General features: G+C 32.3%; 1 protein-coding gene across 2 annotated transcripts; it reads right to left on the reverse strand.

Moving 5' to 3' along the window:
- Nucleotides 1–2,682: 2,682 nt before the first annotated feature.
- Nucleotides 2,683–17,442, reverse strand: LOC134251359 (rho GTPase-activating protein 24-like). Of its 2 annotated transcripts, XM_062733748.1 has the most exons (6): nucleotides 17,325–17,442; nucleotides 12,030–12,272; nucleotides 11,567–11,590; nucleotides 8,464–8,586; nucleotides 8,019–8,148; nucleotides 2,683–6,261 (listed from the first exon to the last, which is right to left on the reverse strand). In XM_062733748.1, the coding sequence occupies exons 2-6, from the start codon at nucleotides 12,262–12,264 to the stop codon at nucleotides 4,989–4,991; spliced, it is 1,785 nt and encodes a 594-aa protein (XP_062589732.1). In that variant the 5' UTR covers nucleotides 12,265–12,272; nucleotides 17,325–17,442; the 3' UTR covers nucleotides 2,683–4,988. The 2 variants fall into 2 exon arrangements, with proteins under 2 accessions (XP_062589732.1, XP_062589733.1); XM_062733749.1 differs by lacking the exon at nucleotides 11,567–11,590.
- Nucleotides 17,443–22,130: the final 4,688 nt, after the last annotated feature.

A 22,130-nucleotide genomic window follows, 5' to 3' on the forward strand; every position in this document is an offset into this window, starting at 1 on the left:
ATTTATTGGTTCTATCAATGAAAAGGAAGATGGTTCAAAGGTAGGGCTGTATCAATATATCGATATATCGATACGTATCGATATTCAAGAAAAATATCGTATCCAAAAATTACTTCCAATACGTATTGGACAAGCAGTTTTTCTTCTAATTCTGCTAAAAAGATGGGAATTTTAATCAGCAAAGATTATATTTCACTTTTACGTATTAAATTGATCAATAATTATAGATTCATAAAAGAAATAACACAGTTTTTATAGTTATTACAAAATTCATAACATTTTTTTTTAACATGTTGATTTTACAGTCATTAAAAGTTTCGTTTGGAAGTGTTTTATTTACTGACTATTGGATAAGAACTATGAAATGGGTAATAAAACACTAATTTTTTTTTATGAAATCCATGCATTAAATGATTAATAAGCCTTTTTTGATGAACTTGTTTAAGAATCCAATATATCGCATATCGCTTTAAAAAATATTGTATCGTATCGTATCGAAATTTTTTGCTCAATACACAGCCCTATTCAAAGGAAAGGGTTAAGTGAAATTATACTCCCCCTTCTGTGCTTTCAACATTTGGGAGTTCTGGAGCATATATTATCGTTTTACAAACAGCGTGACATTTTGTTTGGTAGGGCGTGCTAAACTTTTGTATGCTGATTATCAGTTTACTCATCGATTGGATGTTTGATTTCAATGGAATCAAAAACACTTTGCATATGAAACATAGAACCCAACAATACCACTGACAATACTGACCAATCTTATTGAATCACATGTTAACTAGCATGCAGTAAACAACAATTACACGTGGACATACGGACAAAGCAAGTTTTACAACCTATTATGATGATATTGATAGCTACATAGTACAACAGTAGCAGAGTAGCCTTACTAATTCCATTCTCTGAATTTTCTTATACGTATATAAAACCATCTGGTCAAATCATAACAAATATAATACATGCTTTTTTGAGGACAGAGAACGGGCTTTGACTGACTGCGTGTTGCTGGTGAGTATAAATACTGCACTGGTGAACAATCATTCAATGTGATTGGCCAGTATTCTCAGGATATTGTTGAATTCTGAGTTTCATATGCAAATCAGTATTGATTCCATTGAAATAAAGCATCCAATCGATGAGTAAAATGAAAATCATCAAACACAATTTTAGCACGCCACATCAAGCAAACTGTCACGCTGTTAGTAAAATGATAATAATTTTTAGGGCCCCGCAAGGATTTTGTACATAATCACTCTGTCTGTCTGTCTGTTCCGTCCACAAATTTTCTGTTTTTTCTTAATAACTTTTTTTTAAAAAAAAATTTGGTATGGTAGTTCAAGGCAAAAAGACATATTTTGATTAACACAAGGAACCGGTTATAACTTTATATAGAACTAATAGGTAAAGAAAGCCATGAAAATGTTCCCATTGTAAACTGAATACTGCAATGAAAGTTAAACTGTATGGAAAATCCAAAGCATTAAAGTTTTATTAAAAGTGTGCAAAAAGTTTGTTTTGAAGTTATGTCCATTTAAGTGGATTGAAGTGTTAATGTTTTTACTGTTTTTTTGTTGAAATACCCTACACAATGAGTTCTGGTTTCATTGAATTCTTAAAACAAGAAATAGATTAAAGAAAGTATATATATATATAGCCATGAAAAAGTTCTATTATAAATTCAGAAGAAAAATTATGGGCAGGGTTAAAGTCTTATCTTTATCTGTCTCTTTAAGAAATGAAAACAGACTGCTGTTTGTTTTGATGGACAGGGCATAACTATATGTAACACCCATTATTGTTTAGATATACATTCAGTGTTGAGTTGGGGCATGAAAATGTCATATATTTTTCAAATGGCATAAGTGCAATTGCCCCCTGGTCAGTTTTCTCTTGAAATGTCTAGCAGGAATAAAAAAAAACAGGAAAGTTCTTAACACAACAAGTAAAACATGTAGTTCTGTAGGATAAAGTTTTACAAAGTGTGCAAAAGTAGTAAGCAAAAAAACTGTGTCAAAGAAAAGTCTTGACACAAGGAATACACCTGAAATATAAAAGCCATAGCTCTAACCATTCAAAAATTATGGGCAGGGTTAAAGTTTTTGAAATAAAATAGAGATGGATGGCATATCACTATATGTCAAAATTCAATAGGGGGCAAAAATGCAATTGCAATTGACTTGAAATGTCTAACAGGAATAAACAGACTTCACAACAAGTACATGTATTCTGTAGCTTTTACTAGTAGTAAGCAAAAATGCTGTGTCAGTTTATCTACATTGAATTAAAAAGATATATACGAGAGGGTTCTCTTTGATTTAAATAGAGTAATGCATAACAAGGTGTCTAAATTCATGCAAAAATGCAATTATGACAGCTAACAAAGAAATATGTGTCAAAGACTACATTAATCACCTTGTATTCAAACTGCACTATGCATTTTTTTCTAACAACTTTCCAATTGATATATCTTTTCTTACAAAAAGTGCATTGTCAAACAAAGTCAGGAATGGGACTGACCCCTGAACAGAGAATTTGTTATAAATATTATATCGATTGCCCTCTTTGGAGTGGTTTCTTTTTTTTCTTTTTTTTTTGGAAAATGACAGTAGAGAAATTATTTGTGTTTTGGGTTTCTCGCAGGATATTGTTGCCCGTAAAAAAAAACAAAATGGAACAAAATATTTACATTTTATTTTGTAAATGTACCAATCAAAAACTGTGTTTGTAACAATAACAGGAAATAATGTTAGGTTGTAATATTAGCACCCAGCAAGCTTTTAACAGTCAAAGACAACAAAATATAAGCACAATATTAGAACATAGTAAAAAAAACATGATTTTAATTTGTTCATGTAAGAAAAGAAAAAATTGAGCAGAAGTAATAAAATGTGTAGAGCAATTTCAATTTACTTTATAAAACACAATACCAATATCTTTTACATAGAAATTCCTGTACAGCACCAGAATTCCCCACAATTAATGTCAAGAAAGTAGGGGAAAAGGGGTAAGTAAAGATTTATAGTACAAATTATTATAGTCATCCATCTGGAGACTAACATTCTGAACTAGTAATACTTTATTTGACATGGTATTCTTTGCTATCTAGTAGTATGTTGGCTTTTAGCATATTTAACTCTATCGATATTATCGGTATTAATTGATTCTTGACAGAAAACAAACAATTACATTGGTCTGATGCGCTTCAGTAAAACATGCTTATAATGAAGTCCAGGTACAGACAGTTTTGTCTCTTTGTTGACTTAATTAATTATCCCTTAAAGTTTTGATAAGGTTTAAACCTTGGGAAATTTAAATTACTTAGCTATAGGTATTTGTTATAACTGTGTTCATTATAAGCATGTTTTACTGTACCTGCTGTAATGAAACTAACACTTGTAGGATACAGTCTTTAGCACTTGTTAATCATATTAAAGACATACTTGTTACTTCATGAACACAATTGAAAACATTCTTACAAGTATTAAACATATTCCACTTTAGATTGAGAAACGTATGATAACTTCACTTACACCTAAAAATTCATAATCGAAATAAAATTTGCAATTCTTAACAATTTCATTTGCTCATAAAGTAATTCCTCAATTAAAATGGTACAAAAAAAATATATCTGCTATAAAAGTGTACACTTGCTTGGGAAAGTTCACAATATTGATATAAATAAGTGCAGAAATTGTAATGACTGATTCATAGGTGGAATGTTTATTGGCTAAAAATGAGACATTGTCGAATCATATTAGTACAAGATGTGTGAAATGTGACATGGAATGTTTAATTAGCTTCATGTAAAAGTGAGACACATCAAATTACATACGTACACTAATAAAAAGTAGTTTGAATGGATCTAGATGCATGTGGAGACTAATTATCAAATATAATATCAGGACCACCCAAATTTTAAATTTCAATGTTTTATGAGATATTGGATATTAAAATGTGTACACGTGAATATGAAAAACCTAAATAGACATTGTTACAATAATTGTGAATGTCACATTATTTTTTCTTCTTAACTAATAAAAGTCATATATGAAATGGACAATAAAAAGTACCCTTTCATTTATTACAATATATTTATATAAACAGGACATGAAAATAAACTATGAAAGATGGTCATTGACAGATGATTGCATTGTACGCTGTAATGCCATTTGAATTAATTTCATTGCAATAAGCAGGAAACAAGTATTATACAGAGGGTTACATTGTCAAGCTTAAGAAATTATGAAAAACTAAAGAGGTTGATTTCAGTTAAATTTTGACCTAGAAATGGAGTACATCAGGCCACAAGTTTACTTAAGATATTGCAATACTGAGTCTTGAAAAAAATTCCTTTCAACTTTATATAAAGAGATCAATCAACTGAATGCTAAAAAGCATTATAATTATGTACATTTCCAGGAATGAGCAATTGTTAATTGCAACTTTACATTTAAAAATTAACTTCAAAAACAAAATGTGTAAAAACTCTGAAAATTATATTGAGCATTGATTATTATTGCATTGCATATTTATGCAATCAATTGACCTTTAACACTGTGTAATATTGCCTAAGTGCACCACTGTATTGCTACAACCATTACATTATGATTGCCAGGATTTAGTACATAACTAATTATCTCAACTTCAATACTTGTGTCAGTACGTCCTATTAAGGTCTGTACAACAGTACAAATGATGTATAAACATCCTGGATTTACTTCTGGAAAGACTGTTTAACACAATCTTATGACTCTGTAAGCCATTGAAACAAGAAGTTTAATTCATAAGGGTAACACACTGTTCTTAAGGTTGTGGACAATTCTTAAACAGCAACATAACATCAAAACAAACAAAATCAAAAGAAATACAAGTGACTTACTTTCATCTGATAAATTTTGTAACCCAGGCCCTGAATAATCTCAGTTTCTACAGTAAAGTCTCATGATTTGTCTAATACATGTATTGTATAATTTCTAAAACAATTAGTCAGGAAGTTCGCCAAACTTAAGGTTATAATGCTGAAGCTGAGTCTGCAGGATCATGACGCGCTTGACCGCTTCATCCGTGGACCTCTTTTCCGCCGCCAATTTGTCCTGAAGAGTCTTCAAAGAAGACCTATGAGCATTGTCCATGGTAGAAATTCTGCTTTCATATCTCTGAATGATAACTGAGTTACTAGAACTTAATTCCTTAATGTATCTCTCTAGTCGTACAATTTTCATTTGCATTTCATTGATCTTCACTTCTTGTTTCACTTTAATTTCTTGCAATTCTTTATTTTCAGTTTCTAATCGAGCACATTTGCTGTTAACATCTTCATTAATGTCTCCATTAACATCTTCGTCCTCTTCCCGGATTTCTTCTCCTCCTAGCTGGCCATTGGGAAGCTTTGACTCGTTGGGAGATTGTGCATCCTGGAACATAATGTCCGACTCCTGAACCACAGGAAAGTGGGTCTCCAATTCCTCTGTTGTACTTGAGACCACCACCTTCCTATTCTCGCCCCGCCTTTGGCCCACTCTCTTTCTCCTAGCTGGGGCCACAGGTTTACTTTCAGTATTAGGAGAAGTAGTCTCACCTGCCAAAGATAATAGATTAAAATCCAAATTTTGAAAGTTTGCTTCCTTTTCTGATGCATCTGTACCATATAATTCCTTGTTAATGCAGTCCATCAGATTAAGTGAAGTGGGCTGGAGAACACTAGTTCTGTCATAGGGCTCTAAGTCCAAAAGATTGCCTACTGGTACAGTCTCTGGCTGTTTTTCCCCAAATAATTCTTTCTCATACTCAATCATCATAAACACCAACTGGTGGGTAATATCAGCAGTTGCCATGAGCAATTCAGCACTATCTGCCTCTGACACATTTCGAATAATGTTTGGTCCAAACACTGTAGCAATATTCAATACAGTCATCTTGTTCACATCCGAATTTTTGCCCACAAGAGCCAGAAATTTACACAAGAAGGACAAAACATTAAAATTGTCTTCAGGGAGGTCAGTTAAGGCCACTCGTAAATCATCAATGGCTTTCTGCTTATCCTCGTTTGCTTGTGAGCCCTGGAATCGGAGGGCAATGTTCATGAACTTCTGGTAGTACTCTGCAGGTATCACTGATTGAGGTAGTTCTCGGAGATAGAGTTTTAACAAGGATGCTACTGTGTGTACATCAACATCATCTTCATCAAATATAACACGTTCTGCTGAGTCAAATTTTTCTTTCAGCTCTTTTATCAGCAGATTCCGACCAGGTAATCTGGAAGACATTGGCAAAATAAATATTGTGGTTTATAGTAAGTTAATAATTATGTTAAACATATACAGCTTTAAAATAATGTCTAACACAAATTAAGACAGAAGCTAATTTGAGATAGCAATAGTTTGTAACAATACAAGTTTGTGACCTTAATCTTTGTCCTTTTTACCTCAAAGTCATTACTCAAAAGGGATCAAGTTTTATTTAATTACAGGCAGTACTGAAATGACCTGAAAATCTTTTTTGTGACCTTGACCTTTCATCTTTTGGTCTCAGATTCAAATGGGACTTTTTTTTTAAGAGCAAGTTTTGACTCAATAGGATTCTGAAGTTGAAATGTGGAAATAAAAAAAAACTAGAAATATGTCCATAGGACATGAATGCCCTGCCAAGGGTATATTAGTAATGTAACATGAAAATTTGTATTAGTGTATGAAATTTGAACTTGAAAAGTGATGCAGTTGAATTGCTTACATCAGTATGTATCAGCATATGAAGTTTAACACTAAATTTCATTAAAATTAGATCAAGGTCAAAGGAAATGCCAAGGTCAAAAACTGTTAATGCAGTTGAAAAGTATGCTTCAGGATATGAAGTTGAATAAAAATATTATAAATGGTTTCTTTAAAACTGACTAAAAACATTTCAATAAAAGTGAGGTCAAGTTCAAAAATGTTAATACAGTTGAATTGCTTACATCAGCATATATCAGCATATGAAGTTTGACACAAGTGAGGTCAAGGTCAAAGGAAAGGTCAAGGTAAAAAATGTTGATGCAGGGGCATATCACTCATCAACATGTATCAACATATGAAGTTTGATAAAAATATCTAAAATGATTTCTTTAATTAAAACTGACTTAAACACAATTTGATAAAAGTGAGGTCAAGGTCAAATAAAAGGTCAAGGTAAAAAAATCAATGCAGTTGAATTGCTTACATCAATATGTATCAGCATATGAAGTTTGACACTGATTTAGGAAATGTGAGGTCAAGATCAAAAATGTTGATCCACTTGAATTGCTCCCATCAGTATGTAACAGCATGTGAAGTTTGATAAAAAAAATCTTGAATGGTATCTTTAAAACTGAGCTAAACACTAATGAAAGATAAGTGAGGTCAAGATCAAAGGAAAGATCAAGGTCAAAAATGTTAATGCAGTTGAATTGCTTACATCAGTATGTATCCGCATATGAAGTTTGACAATGATTTAGGAAAAGTAAGGCCAAGGTCAAAGGAAAGGTCAAGGTAAAAAATGTTGATGCAGTTGCATATCTCATCAATATGTATCATCATATGAAGTTTGATAAAAATATCTAGAATGGTGTCTTTAAATTTGAGCTTAACACTAATTAAAGATAAGTGAGGTCAAGGTCAAAGGAAAGGTCAAGGTCAAAAAATGTTGATGCATTTGCATAGCTCTCATCAATATTTATCAGGTTATGAAGGTTGCTGAAAATATCTTGCATAGTTTCATTGAAACTGAGCTTTGAACAGAGCTAAACGCAAAGTGTGACGGAAGGACAGACGGAAGGACGGAAAGATGGAAGGACGGAAGACGGACATGACAAACACTATATGCCCCGGCCATATTCATGGCGGGGCATAAAAAAAGGATTCTGAACTTGAGGGAAACCAGTGAGGAATTTCGTGATGGTTTGATATATATTCGAACAGCTTTAATAACTATATAATTATCATCATTATACAGTGAATATCAGCAATGAAGAGGAGTATGTTCTTATTTATACTACAAACCTGAAAATGCCTTCCACTTCTAGTCCATTCTGTGTCAAGAAATTGACACACTGCTCCATAAGGAATGGCAATCGTCTACCAAGTTTATGTTCATAAGCCATTGTCTCCTCTAAGCTTTGTCCAAATATAGCTAAACAAAAAGGAATAAGAAAAACTTGCAACTTTTCTATTCAACATGTTCAAAAGAACAACATATTTCTGTTTTAGTAAACATTTAGATAAATTGAAAAGAATGAAATTAATTTCAAAACCATATTTCAACCCAATCAAATTAAGTTCTATAAAAGTTTCACAATTTTGACAGATGATGTTGTTTATAACTAATGTACAAATATAAGACAATGACATGAGACAATGGGTTCCTCAAACATTTTTTACACCAGAAATTATCTGAAAGATTATCCATAGTATACTTTGAGTTTCTTTTCTTTCGTCCAGAACTTACCTCCCCCAAAGGAGGAGTACATGACCTTTCTCATGTCTTTGATCCATTTCTGTCGTTCCTCGTCATTGGCTGCCCATAAGATGTAGGTTTCATGATTAGGGGCCATTTTTGCTTGCCCTTTACCTAAAATCACATGGACATTGTTTTCAAAATCATATCTGGGTACTGAAACTCAAGAGATATTTATAACTTTACAGGGGATGGAATTAAACAATAATTAAAAATTCATCAAAAATTCTATTGGAATTTATTTTAATTTCAACTCAAAATCCAACTGCATTGCATTATGCTCAAATATCAATACATGCACCAATTATGTAACAGTTTTTATTATATAGCTAATAAATAGTCTCTAATAAAATACTACCAAAAATCTAGAGAATTTTAGCGTTCAATATTTTGAGATTTTATTGAACGCTGAGTTTGAATTATTTACACAAGTATGCCCGAAAAATTCCGAATACGAGCGTTCAATATCGAATGCCCCGTTGTAAACAAAAAAAAGTTGAAATTCTCAGAGCTAAATTAATGAAATGAAGTGGCATCTAGGTACGATGTGTTTATTTTTCACACAAAATGAAATTATTTATTAAAGATTTAGTACGTATTAGACCCATTAAAACCTAAATTAAGCAAATCATATCGCTCGGAAGGGTCAACGGAATGATGCTATATTGAACGCTTACAGTAGAGACGTTAATTTGAATATCGATGCTAAAAAATCATTAATTTGACTTTTTTTAGTTGGAATAATTATATTATGATAAATTACAATGTATGTGAAAATGTTTTAGCTATATAATAAAGGAGTTATTGAACTTAATTTGGTGAATATTGGCACTCATTGGCTGTTCAAAAATGCACCCGCAAGCTCGTGCATTTGAACAGCCAACTTGTGCCAGTATTCACCAATATAAGTTCAATAAACCTATAATATACTGTTAATCTTCTCAAATAAAACCAAGTTTGTACATTTTTTAACATCATGTGCTCAATTGTAAAAGCATTTACAATTAATACCTATAAATAGACTAGGATGATAAAATTATGGAAGCTGTTACATGCACATCACCTGATGTGCAATATGTTATTTAACAATGACTATAACAAGCCATAACAAACACAGTGTCAATATTTACATTGATCATGATATTTGTTCAACATTATCACTTGTTATTGTTTTTATACAATGTTAGTTCATGCAAGCTTATTTATAAACACAGTGTATCTTTTGAAATGAAATGATCATGTTAGTAATGCGCTATTGAAGGGTTTTTGAATGAAACAGGAAGTAAATCTCAAGCAATATAACAGGTCGACATCAACACAAGCCGACTCCATATCAAAGACATTCTCTTCCTGTTTTACAAGCATCTGACCACTGGAGAGCATTCACAGTAATATAGTTGAACTTATACATAGAATGTTCATCCTCCCTCCTAATAAAAGCATTTATAGCTCCTATAACACACAAATTAGTAGATTTGAGAAATTAAATTTTAATTCATATCTTAATGTCTTGTGTTGCTTATAAGTCCAACCTCCAAATTAAATAATTTAATTATAATACATGAATAGTCATACTGCAGTTATAATTAAATGACACGGAAGTCTTTAAAAAATCTTTGTTACTATTACTGTACATGTATCCTGTTTATGTTGAATTTTTACAAAGTTAACATTTTATTTCCTCTCCGAGTAAAATCATATTGCTAAATGATTAACAATGGAAATTCAATTTTAATAAAAGCTCAAGTATACAATTTTACGAGGGGTTATCAAAAAGTTCGTGGACTAGCGTCATAAAATTAAAACCGCTTTAGGCACATCAATGAATTTTAGAATATCTAGTTAGCATCATCTTTTCTATCTAAAGAATAAACCATAAATCATTAATTTTATTTTTTAATAAATAAGCAATGTTTTTGTAACCAATGGTATGTCCAGGCGGCGCAACTTCGAACACAACTTTTTTGCGACCTATGTGTAACTGAGAAAAACTCTTTTGATATGATCATTTGAAATCCAAATATCCCGTTAATTCAGGTATGTGTCGGGACACAATTGTTCCATAAAATATGAAATTTTCACTTCATTCTGGAAAATCTATGAAATTTTATCGTAAATTTTACACGGAATGTCCAAACAAATGAGGCCTTGAAAATGACGTCAAAAGGGGGGAGGGTTTCCGTTTCCAACATTCTATAAAGTTTTGCCACTGAAATAATTGGTATAGACCTAAAATATGTTGAAACTGGCTACAGAGAAATAATATGCATCCAGAGCACTCGTCTTTCAATGTCAAAATAGATTCAGAGAGAAAAGGGATACACAGTTAATTTCGATCTGCAGTCAAGGTGTGAAAAATCAATCACGTCAAAAAATGACGTTGATCATGCGTTGTAGATATTGAACTCCCAAAAGCAATATATGCCGGCACAATCAAGCGCGGATCTCTTCCAATGTTTTAATCCATTTGGAATAATTTATGCATTGAAGGCCACTGTTCATGACATTGTAAAGTCATATAAACAAGACGGGTTTAAGTCCTTACTCAGCTCTAGGGAATCTCATCAAAATAAGTGTATGAGGTAGAAGAAGCCGACATTGAAAAAACAATGACATTATCGGACGTCATGAAAATAAACGACGACAGCGCCGGGTGATCATATAATGTAGTTTATATTTTATAATAATTTCGCAAATAATGAACGTATCAGGCTAAAATTTTCAACATTTCTTTATTTTTTGTTGTTTTATGTTCAATATAAATTTTGAAAGCACAAACTACATAGTACTAATTTTATAGACTCAGTCCACGAACTTTTTGATAACCCCTCGTAGATCATAAAAACTTAATGAATTACCTCTGACTGTAAAGCGGAACAATTTAATAAACATCATGAACTTAAAAAAAAAAAAAGAAAAAAAAAGTTTTTTTCCTCTTTCAGTAAGGTATGTCCCATAACCTTCAGCATGGGCAGAAAATTCGTAATTGAAAAATATTCTTCAAACACTTGTTAACAATGGAGAGATCTTTTGTAAAAGAGAGAGAAAGATCTGAGAGAAAAAAGCAAGTTATACTGAAATGTGATTACTTCACCTGGGTCATCCATTAAAGACACTTCTAGTAACAAGAATAAATGATTCCAAAAAAAGGATAAATACAAAAGATTTTATTTATATCTATGAATAACATACAAATATTTACAGTTTATGGTTTTAAATGAATTTGAATTGAATGATTTTGATTGCTGTAGGTTTATTACCCGGTACATAAAGTTGAAAGCATTTACTTCAATAATCTATTTGAATTTCTTATTTAAAATTTTACATTTTTTATTATTTGTATCTTAATACTGATAAATGAAGATGAAAATTTTCTAGTAATTTGGAATGATTGTGAAATAAAAAAATAATTTTTGCAGATGCTTAATGTGATAAATATCTAATATTCATACACACAAAATCTAAATCTTTTTGCATCACAATGAATATACAGAAACTAAATATGGAAAGGGTTACATGTATCACTTTATTGGCAAAGAATGGCTTATTTATCTTACCTGCACTAATCTCAAACAAACATTTCTCTGGATCATCCGGGTTAAACGGAATCTCAGACACCCTGTTTCCCGGGAGGAATATGCACCCCAGGGGGCGGGAATCATCCTCTTTGGCGAAGTAGAAGAGGAAGTCATTGTTGAGACAGAACCATCGTCGATGCCAAGTCCTGACCATTCCCCCTTGCTTCTTCAGCCAACCACATCTTATGATTCGCTGACGTTGGACTGCATTCATGGTTTTTTCTGCATTCAGAAACAAATTAATTTTACAATAAGCAAAATTCTTGAACATGAATTTTTCAAGCATGGTGATTCATACCTAACTATTTCTGTTTCCTTTTTACATAAAAACCCAACATATACCTTTTCAAATATGGAAAATTAGTATTGATTTTGACAATTCATTGATGTTTCAAGGAAAATTAGAGAATTCTTCCTTATCCATTCTTTTGCTGAGACCTTGTTTGGCTGAATTAACTTGAATAAAGTGTGCTATTCGTCTAACACCTATATATCAAATAATCGAATTAATATCGATTTACTGATAAAAAAAGATAATAATATAAGAATAATGTCAGTTCTGCATCATAAATTTAAAGATGAATATACCTGTTTTTGGCAGAGATGTAATTCTCTTGTGTTGTTTATATCAAAAAGCTAATTTGCAATGAATAAACAGTGACAGCTGAATCTTCATTTGACATATAATCCATGTTTATTCAAATAAAAAAAATCAATGTTGCCAACTATAAATGGATATAATCTTATTACAAGAGGCCCAGGGGCCACATCGCTCACCTGAGCAAATCAGCTAGGAAAAAACACAAATCAGATCAGAACTGAAAAGTTTACTGAAGGGGGGGGGGGGGGGGGGGCTTGAATTTAATACTACTTTAGAATGCCTTCATATTAATACAGCATATGACTTTGCTGTTCTTGATAAAAAGATTTTTTAAAAACATTTTCTTCCTATACTATCACTAATCATTGCTTTAAAGTACTTTAGAAGATGATTTTTATAAAGATTTTTCCCCATATATTCCTATGCAAACCTTTGATTAGCCATTGAGGCCCCATCCTACCCCCGGGGGGGTCATGATTTGAACGAACTTGAATCTACACTACCTGAGGATGCTTCCACATGAGTTTCATCTTTCCTGGCCCACTGGTTCTTGAGAAGAAGATTTTCCCTATATATTCATATGTAAAACTTTGATCGGCCATTGTGGCCGCGCCCTACGCCCGGGGATCATGATTTGAACAAACTTGAATCTAACTCTACCTGAGGATGCTTCCACATGAGTTTCATCTTTCCTGGCCCAGTGGTTCTTGAGAAGAAGATTTTAAAATATTTTCCCTATATACTCCTATGTAAAACTTTTATCGGCCATTGTGGCCCCATCCTACCCCTGGGGGTCATGATTTAAACAAATCTGAATCTACACTTTCTGGGGATGCTTCCACATGAGTTTCATCTTCCCTGGCCCAGTGGTTCTTGAGAAGAAGATTTTTAAAGATTTTCCCTATATACTCCTATGTAAAACTTTGATCGACCATTGTGGCCCCACCCTATCCCTGGGGGTCATGCTTTGAACAAAATTGAATCTACACTATCTGAGGATGCTTCCACATGAGTTTCATCTTTCCTAGCCCAGTGGTTCTTGAGAAGAAGATTTTTAAAGATTTTCCCTATATACTCTTATGTAAAACTTTGATCGGCCATTGTGGCCCCACCCTACCCCCGGGGGTCATGCTTTGAACAAATTTGAATCTACACTACCTGAGAATGCTTCCACATGAGTTTCACCTTTCTTGGCCCATTGGTTCTTGAGAAGAAGATTTTTTAAAAATGATATGAATTTTCCACTCATTCATAATTATCTCCCATAATTATCCCCTTCTCCTAAAGATACTTTGTGGCAAGTATGGTTGAAATTGGCCCAGTCTTGAGAAGAAGATGAAAATGTGAAAAGTTTATGACAACGACAACGACGACGACAACAACTATGACAAAGACAGACAATGGACAAATTTTGATCAGAAAAAACTTGAATCCCCTTCTCATGATTATTGTAACTGATTAAAGATACTTTGTGGCAAGTAAACATGCTATCTTTTCCAAACAGTACCGTGAAAAGTTTTTTGGCCCATGGTGAAATAGTTATCAAACTATTCACCGGCAGCATTCTGTTTCCCTCATTTATCATCTCGGAAAATATATGATTTTATAGGAATTGTGACATACATATTATGACGTTACAAAACACGTGCAAAAGTAAAGTCAGCATCGGTACAATAAAACACTTATTTACTGACTATTCGGACAATAGATCACTTAAACTTAGTTTGGGTTTCGAGTTCAGGTTCTCGCATGGCTCTTTACAATGGCCCTTATTTGTATTTGGATGTCATGACCATGCCATGGGAGACAAAGATGGGAAAAGTGTCTGGATTGGTATCTGTAAAAGTTAATAAAGTTCTAAAGGTGAAGATATATATAGTATTCAAGCAGGTTTATTCACTGTTGGAAAGATACATGGGGTTGGAAAAGTAACTTTTTATACGCCCGTCTTAAGACGGGACGTATTATGTTATAGGCTTCGTGTCCGTCCGTCTGTCCGTCTGTTCGCTTTTCTTGTGTCCGGCTCATAACTTTAATACTATAAGGCCTAGAGTTATCAATAGGAATTAGAAGGTGTGACTATAATTAAAAAGTTATAGCCAAATATGGAAAAATTAATAGAAAACTATTAGACTTAGGATCATCAAACTTGGCCAGTTTATGCATCTTAGGTCGACCTATTTCAAGGTCACTGTGACCTTTAATTTAAGTGGAATTTAAAAAAAAAAATGTCTTTTTTTCTATTCATTTACACATTCAAAAAAATGTAAAACTATTGCACTCACCTTATTAGAAAAATGTTAAATCAAGAAAATACTTATTGTTTTTAGCATATACTTGACAGCAATCTATAACAAATATAATGTATGTTAGAGAAATTCCACCATCGGTACAATAAAACAGAAAATTGCATGTCAAATTAGAGAGAGAAATTAATGAGTTTAGTGTGAGGAGTACTAGCATCGGGACTAATAGATCACTTAAAAAACTTAGTTTGGGAATTTGATGAGAAGTTCTAATTTGATATTGCAAATTCTATTTTGATATTACATAATATTATGAACTTAAAAATTAATTTTATGGCTCATATTAACAATTAATGTCTGCTAAAAAAAAAATCATTGATGTTTTGTATGTTTTAATGTTTTATGGTAGATAGTGCAGATCCTTATCCAGTTAAAGTATTTGGATGTCATGACCATGCCATGGGAACAAAGAGGAAAAGTGTCTGGGCCTTTTATTTCCAAAATTAATTAGGTATTGATTAAGTTGTGTAAATAGTAATATGATAGGCAAAGTTCTAAAGGTGCAATAATATATATAGATAAACAAATTTTTTTAAGGTGTGTAAAAATTTTCTTAAAAGCAGGTTTATTCTTTTAACTGTTTAAGATACATTGTAATTGTAATTTTTTGACGGGCGTATCATGCTGTGGAAAAGTAACTTTTTTAGAGTTGTGGGACCAAAGTAAGTTAATTTAATCTTGGTCTGGTCCAGTTGAGTCGATCTAATTTGACTGGGTCTGGTGCACATTTTCCCTTCCCCTGTTTAACTATATCTGATTGCCAATCACTGCTCTGGCAAGACAACTTTGGACAAAATAATCTGAATATTATTAAACATTCTTCCAGATTAAAATTAAAAAAACATAAAAATTTCACATTTTAAATGAAAAATGGAGAAGGGGGTTCATGATTGCATCGCCTAACATATTTAAAGCAATAAAAATTCCGTAAATCACGTACCTGCTGAATTATGTTTAATAGCGAGCGTCGCAAAGCGAGCTCAATTAGTCAATAGACTAACGTGTAAGAACAGAGGAAATTCGGAATTGTACATACGTCAAGAAAATTTTGTTGTGAAACATTCCCAGAATTCCTGCACTACCCAATGTCCTTTGCGCGAATATTGCCAAATAAATAAATAAATAATAACGTAAAGCATATATCAGGCTTTCAGTTTGTAGAAATCTTTCAAAGAAACAAGAAATAACTCTGCAATGTTTTTCGACAAAAATTGCACTAGTTCTACAGTTTCAAACAGATGCTCGGCTGTCTCCGTAAGCTCCGACGAACTTTGTGACATCGTATGACGTCAACAGCTGGTCGCGATGTCTCGTGCGGCTTGACGTTTGAAGTGGCTGATTTTCTCAAGTGTTTTTGATGGTACAACTGCGCTCGCCCCAACGGTCACACCGTAAAACATATCATTGACAACAAACACAGTAAAGACAATAAAATGACTTGTGTATTATCAGTAGGATATATGAAGCTGTACACACAGATTAGGGCTGTGTATTGAGCCAAAAATTTCGATACGATATGATACAATATTTTTTAAAGCGATATGCGATATATTGGATTCTAAGACAAGTCCATTAGAAAGGGCTTCTAAATCATTTTAATGCTTAAATTTCATAACAATTAAGTGTTTTATTACCCATTTTAAAGTTTTTGTCTCATTGTCTTTACAAATAACACTTTAAACTAAAATTTTGATGACAGTAAAAGCAACATGTTCAAATAATTTTTTCTTTGTACTTTGTAATAATTATGAAAACTGTGCTATTTTCTTACAAATTATATCATTATTGAACAGTTTTAATTCAAAAAAGTAAAATATAATCTTTGGTGATTGAATCTCCCATCTTTTTAACAGAATTATACGAAAAAATGTCTGTCCGATATACGTATTGGAAGTTATTTTACGATACGATATTTTTCTTGAATATCGATACGTATCGATATATCGATATATTGATACAGCCCTAACACAGATGGTGTGAATATATTGCCCCTCAGGGTAATGCCCCGGTATTCAACTGAGAAAAAAATGAGGATGTCTGACATGCTAATTAATACTTTTAATCCCTTCATTATCAAATTTAAAAGTAATTGAACATTGAAGTCATGTTTAAATCTCTATTAAATTTTTATAGAGTGTATGGAAACTATGTGCATATTTGCTTAACATGCCATAAACTAATAAATAAATGATGTCTATAAACATCATCAGATAAGCAAGATTTTGGCAGTTTAGAGGCAGGATGTCACACGCGGAAGTTGAGGAAAAAAAACAAGATGAACGGCAATTAGCCAAAAAAATTACGACAGTCCTTCGCAACCGTACTACTTAAAAATACTGTTAGTTCAAAAAAGAAAATGGCACAGACCTTGTAAGCTTTACATCACGGGTTGTCGGCTTTCTGCTCTTTTATTTACAACCGTTCTTTCCATTTATTGACACTTCCTGTGTGTGCACAGGTTTCCGTGACGTTTCAAATTGAGAAACAAATTATTTTCTAACACAAATCAAAAAATGAATATTGTGCAATTTCCATTGTGGAATATTCACAAAACTATGCACACGAATGGGAAATTAGAATTGTGTAATTTAAATCTCGGCACATCGATAATTTATTTTCCTCAAAATCAATGACGTCACACACATCAAAATAGAAAGAAGAGATCAACAAATCCCGGCATTAGGTAAATTTCTTTCTGTCCTTCTTAAATGGTGAAATTTTAAGACTTTATTGTTAGAATCTTTTACAAAAATGTCACACCCATGGCATAAAAGATGAAAATTGTGATAACAAGTGTTGATAATCATAAAAATAAGATAACAAGCCGTGATCTGATTTTTGAAATGTCAATAAAAATGAAGAATATTGAATGTGTATTATCTCTGGAATATTAAGAAATTAAAGCAACGTATGATTTTTTTGACCTGTTTAGCGTAGGTGGTTAGAATCGCTCATAAATCATCATGTCGACTTGGGTTGGTTCCATGAAATTATCCAATATTCTGCCAATTAACATTTTGTCATGTTTTGTAAGATGGCAGTTGTACCATAAAATTGTAAAAAGAAGTGAATGACATATGTAAGGAAATAAAACTTTTGAAATCCCAATTTTAACATCCCTAGAGTGCATGATAGGCAAGTTTAATTTAAAAGATAGTGCCAGTTCCTCTGCTCGTAATTTCCCTTTGTCAAAAGTTGAAACTTATGATACAGTAGGCTGTATCTTCATTTGTGCTTGTTTATGCAAGACCGTCTGCTTCCAAAAAAAGTATTTCACATATATATTATTATAACAGTAACTTGATCCGAAGGGTCGTATCACGTCGAGTTGACAGGCGCGGATCATCAGATCTAACGAGACGCGAAGCGTCGAGTTTGATCTGATGATCCGCGCCTGTCAACGAGACGTGATACGGCTCTTCGGATCAAGTTACTGTTATAATGATAGATTTATTATATACCCCCTTATAACTACTTAAATATAGCAGAATAAAACTTTAGAGATCAATTGTATAATATTTATCAATAAAACAAAGCATAATAACAAGGGACTTTTTAACGCGCAAGAAAAATAACGTCATGTTTTTGCGTACTACGTCATCAGTTTCAGAGAGTGGTGATATGGATTCGGAAAACCACAGCGTGGTGATCCAGAAAATCGGATCAAGCTCTGTAAAATTAACAGTAACAAAACAAGGAAATTGATGGGTATATAATAAACATTTGTATATGATTAAAGGTAATATAACCAATATGTTAAGGTTTGTTTGCTCATATAGCAAATAACTATCTTGGATTATAACTAGTGATTCAGCGATAGTCGCCGACGATCGAAAAATCGTCGTCGGAAGCTAGGCGATGCCGACAATCGATAGCTTAACAGCAAAATCGATTGTCGCTCTATATATAGATACTTTAAACATAATGCTAAATCTTAACAATTATTGTATTTTTTCGTGTTTTGCACCTTTTTTCTCTTGTACAAAGATGGTACTTTGATTATTTTTAAGCATCTTCCATGTGCACACAAGTTCCTGACCATTGTCTGTACTAAACGGTGCTTGTAACCTTTGGTAACTGAGTCAGCAAAAAATTCGTAAACATGCTTAGAAAATAATACATTGTAATTATGGCTTAATCTAAATAATATTCCCTTCCATCAGACATAATTCATATAGGCAGCAAAATAATTAATGACTAAATATAACCATTAAGAGCACCACTTAAAAAAATCGTCTTTTAACCTGAATTTCCTCTGTTCTAATATGAAACGATATTTTCTACTCTCCACTCAAATTTTATGTATTATTTTTTGTAGTATAAATATTAAGAGGCCAGTCAGAAGATAAACACTATGATACCATTTTTTTTAATCATATATAAGGAATTCAAAAGAAGTAGTGTTATTTTTATTGTGCATTCCCATTCAAATGTGAACATTTATGAAGGTAGACAACTTGCTGAACTTTTACTTTAATTTTTTTCCTAATGTATACATGTAGGAATAAAATTTTAATGAAAATTATCATCTTTTAAAAATCAAAACCTTTAATCAAAATTTTCAACGTGTTAAACTGATCAATATAGTTAATATTTATAAACAATTTAAATGTTATTTAAAAAAATGAAACATATAATTGTCTGCAAGTTATCAGTTTCATAATTTTATATATACATGTACTATTAAAATTATTTTTCTTTGATATTTAAAAAAGTGTTATCCTTTCCTTTAATAATTGTAGAAAATTGCCATATTCATTAAATCTGAAATATTGGCCTATGTGTTCTTTACTGCAGTTCTGATTAATAACCCGTATAAAGTAAGGCCTTTCATAATGTAAAAGAAGAAACATGAAAAATGTCCGATTATTTTCGATTATTAATCGAAACGGTGTTTCCGATTCGATTCGATAATCGATTGTATTTTTCTTCCGATTCTGAAACACTAATTATAACTATAAATGAGAAATGTCACTTTCTAACATTAGTCCATTAGTCTCAGACTAGTACATTTTCATTCAGACTGATAAAAATTGTAGCTAATTAGTCCGAACGGACTACTGAAGTTTTCTGGGGGAAAAAAAAAGAATTTACCGATGTTCAAATTTTCGTCAACTTTCATTGGAAAACCCCGTATTTATTTTTAGCTTCTTGGCGGGAAGTTAGGTAATTCTGAGTCAATTCAGTGCATAATTTTATAGACTGGCAGTTCCTGTCTCGTTTTAGGACTCATTGGTATGAAATTAAACATTTTAGCGATCATGATTTAGTATGACACATAAAGAAAGATGTCAGATGTTTTGATGATGTAATCATGTATAGAGAAAAACGAATGAGATCGGGAATATGATCGTAGTTCCTGATTGTGCGATTTCAACGAATTCTTGGTATAAACATTTCATGTAAATGCTTTGTTTATTTCAAAAAAAGTATAAAAAGTACATTGCAACATTAATTCTATTTATTTTTTTTTTAATTTTTGACGGACTCATAAAATTGCCTGCGGACTAGTAAAAGTAAAGAAGCACTAGTTCGGCCAGACCAAAGCCTAAAAATGTTAGTGTCGAACCCTGAATGCATGGCCTTGTATCACAGGTGGTGAAAAATCAAGTCTCAATCAAGATTTCAACCCAGGCACTCTGGCTTACTGTAGCAGCACTTTAATCATTAAGCTATTGAGATGCTATCTATATTGAAGAAATTTGTCTTCAAATTCTAAAGATTATGGAAATGCTGTGAGGCATGTACCAATGCAACAGTAGATATTTGTTCATTTGATGCCAAATGTCACTGTTGTTTAAAAAAAGTCTCAACCAGGACTCCAAACCAGGGCCTCTAGCTGCCAGGCATACTATTCCAGCAATCTAACCACTACCTGCAGAGATTCAATGTACATGTACTAAATGATTTATTTGTCTTAAATTAGATACTTGACTTCCGGGGGTGGGGTGGAGGGTAGGAGGTTAACATCATCCATTCGTAACAGAAAAATATCAGATATCAAAACATAAAAATGATAGACTAGGAAATCATGTATTTTTTATAAGTTTTTGTGTCCAATAAAAATTTTCAGAAGCTGAGGGAGGGGGGAAGGGGTTACACCATCCATTCTTCAGGTGTCTGTGCTTTTTTGACCAAGTTTGTTTTTAAAAAAAATTATGGCAATGAGGTTTAGAGCATGTAGAGAGGGCAAAATTTGTTTATTCTTTAATATCTTCCATATTTGTGCTGAAATGCATTACAGATTGTGTCTTTGTTAAAGCAAAGCAATGGCTATTCAAGTCTGTCATTGTCTTAAAATCAATATAGTAATTGTCACAGTGTCTGAAATTATCCCATTTGATTGCCAACTAAATGGAAGAATCTGAGAGAAGAAGAAAAATTGAAGTTCTTTAATAATTTATCTTTTTACTTTATTGCTTGTTTTACATTGATTAAAAACTATTGTAAATGAGCAGAGAGCATGATGAAACAATTCTTTCTGTGTTTAGAGTATAACAAAGAAATTGTAACTGTAATACATGTTCAACCTATAAAATTCATTTATTCTTTAAAAATGTTTAAAGTAATTTATAAATTCACAGTTTTGAAGGATTAGAATGAACACTTACACCTGACATTTCACCTTTTATTTAATTTTAAAAAGATAAAACTTGGCAGGCAAATTGATTTAAAGAATAGATATTTTTTAAGATATTTATTATCACAATAACTTTTTGGAAACTTTTTTAACATGATATTTGCTAAGTAGGATTTAAAACAAGAAGTTGGAGATTATTGTTCCCCAAACGAAGTTGGGGAACATATTGTTTTTACTCTGTTTCTTATTATTATTATGTTCCCCAAACGAAGTTGGGGAACATATAATTTTGTTTCTTATTATTATTATTTTTCTTCTTCTTCTTCTTCCTGGGTACTTTTTTTCCGGGAAGCAAACTATACATCCGACCAAGGTGAAATGTTTTTAGGGTCAGTAGACATGTTATGTAGAGAGAATGAAGGTCATTGCGCGCACGTGCTTGCAAGAGCGTGCACGTGCAACATGTGAAATGGCCGATTTAATTGATATAGGCGTAACTTTTTAAATTTTTGATGAAATGCTTTGAAACTTATAATATAAGGATATATTAGTAGCATAGACAATATGACATGGTCAAAATAGCAAGATCTCAC

This window comes from Saccostrea cucullata, unplaced genomic scaffold (genome assembly GCF_032062105.1).
Source record: "Saccostrea cucullata isolate Sc308-1 unplaced genomic scaffold, CSIRO_AGI_Scuc_v1 ctg197, whole genome shotgun sequence".
Classification (NCBI taxonomy): domain Eukaryota; kingdom Metazoa; phylum Mollusca; class Bivalvia; order Ostreida; family Ostreidae; genus Saccostrea; species Saccostrea cuccullata.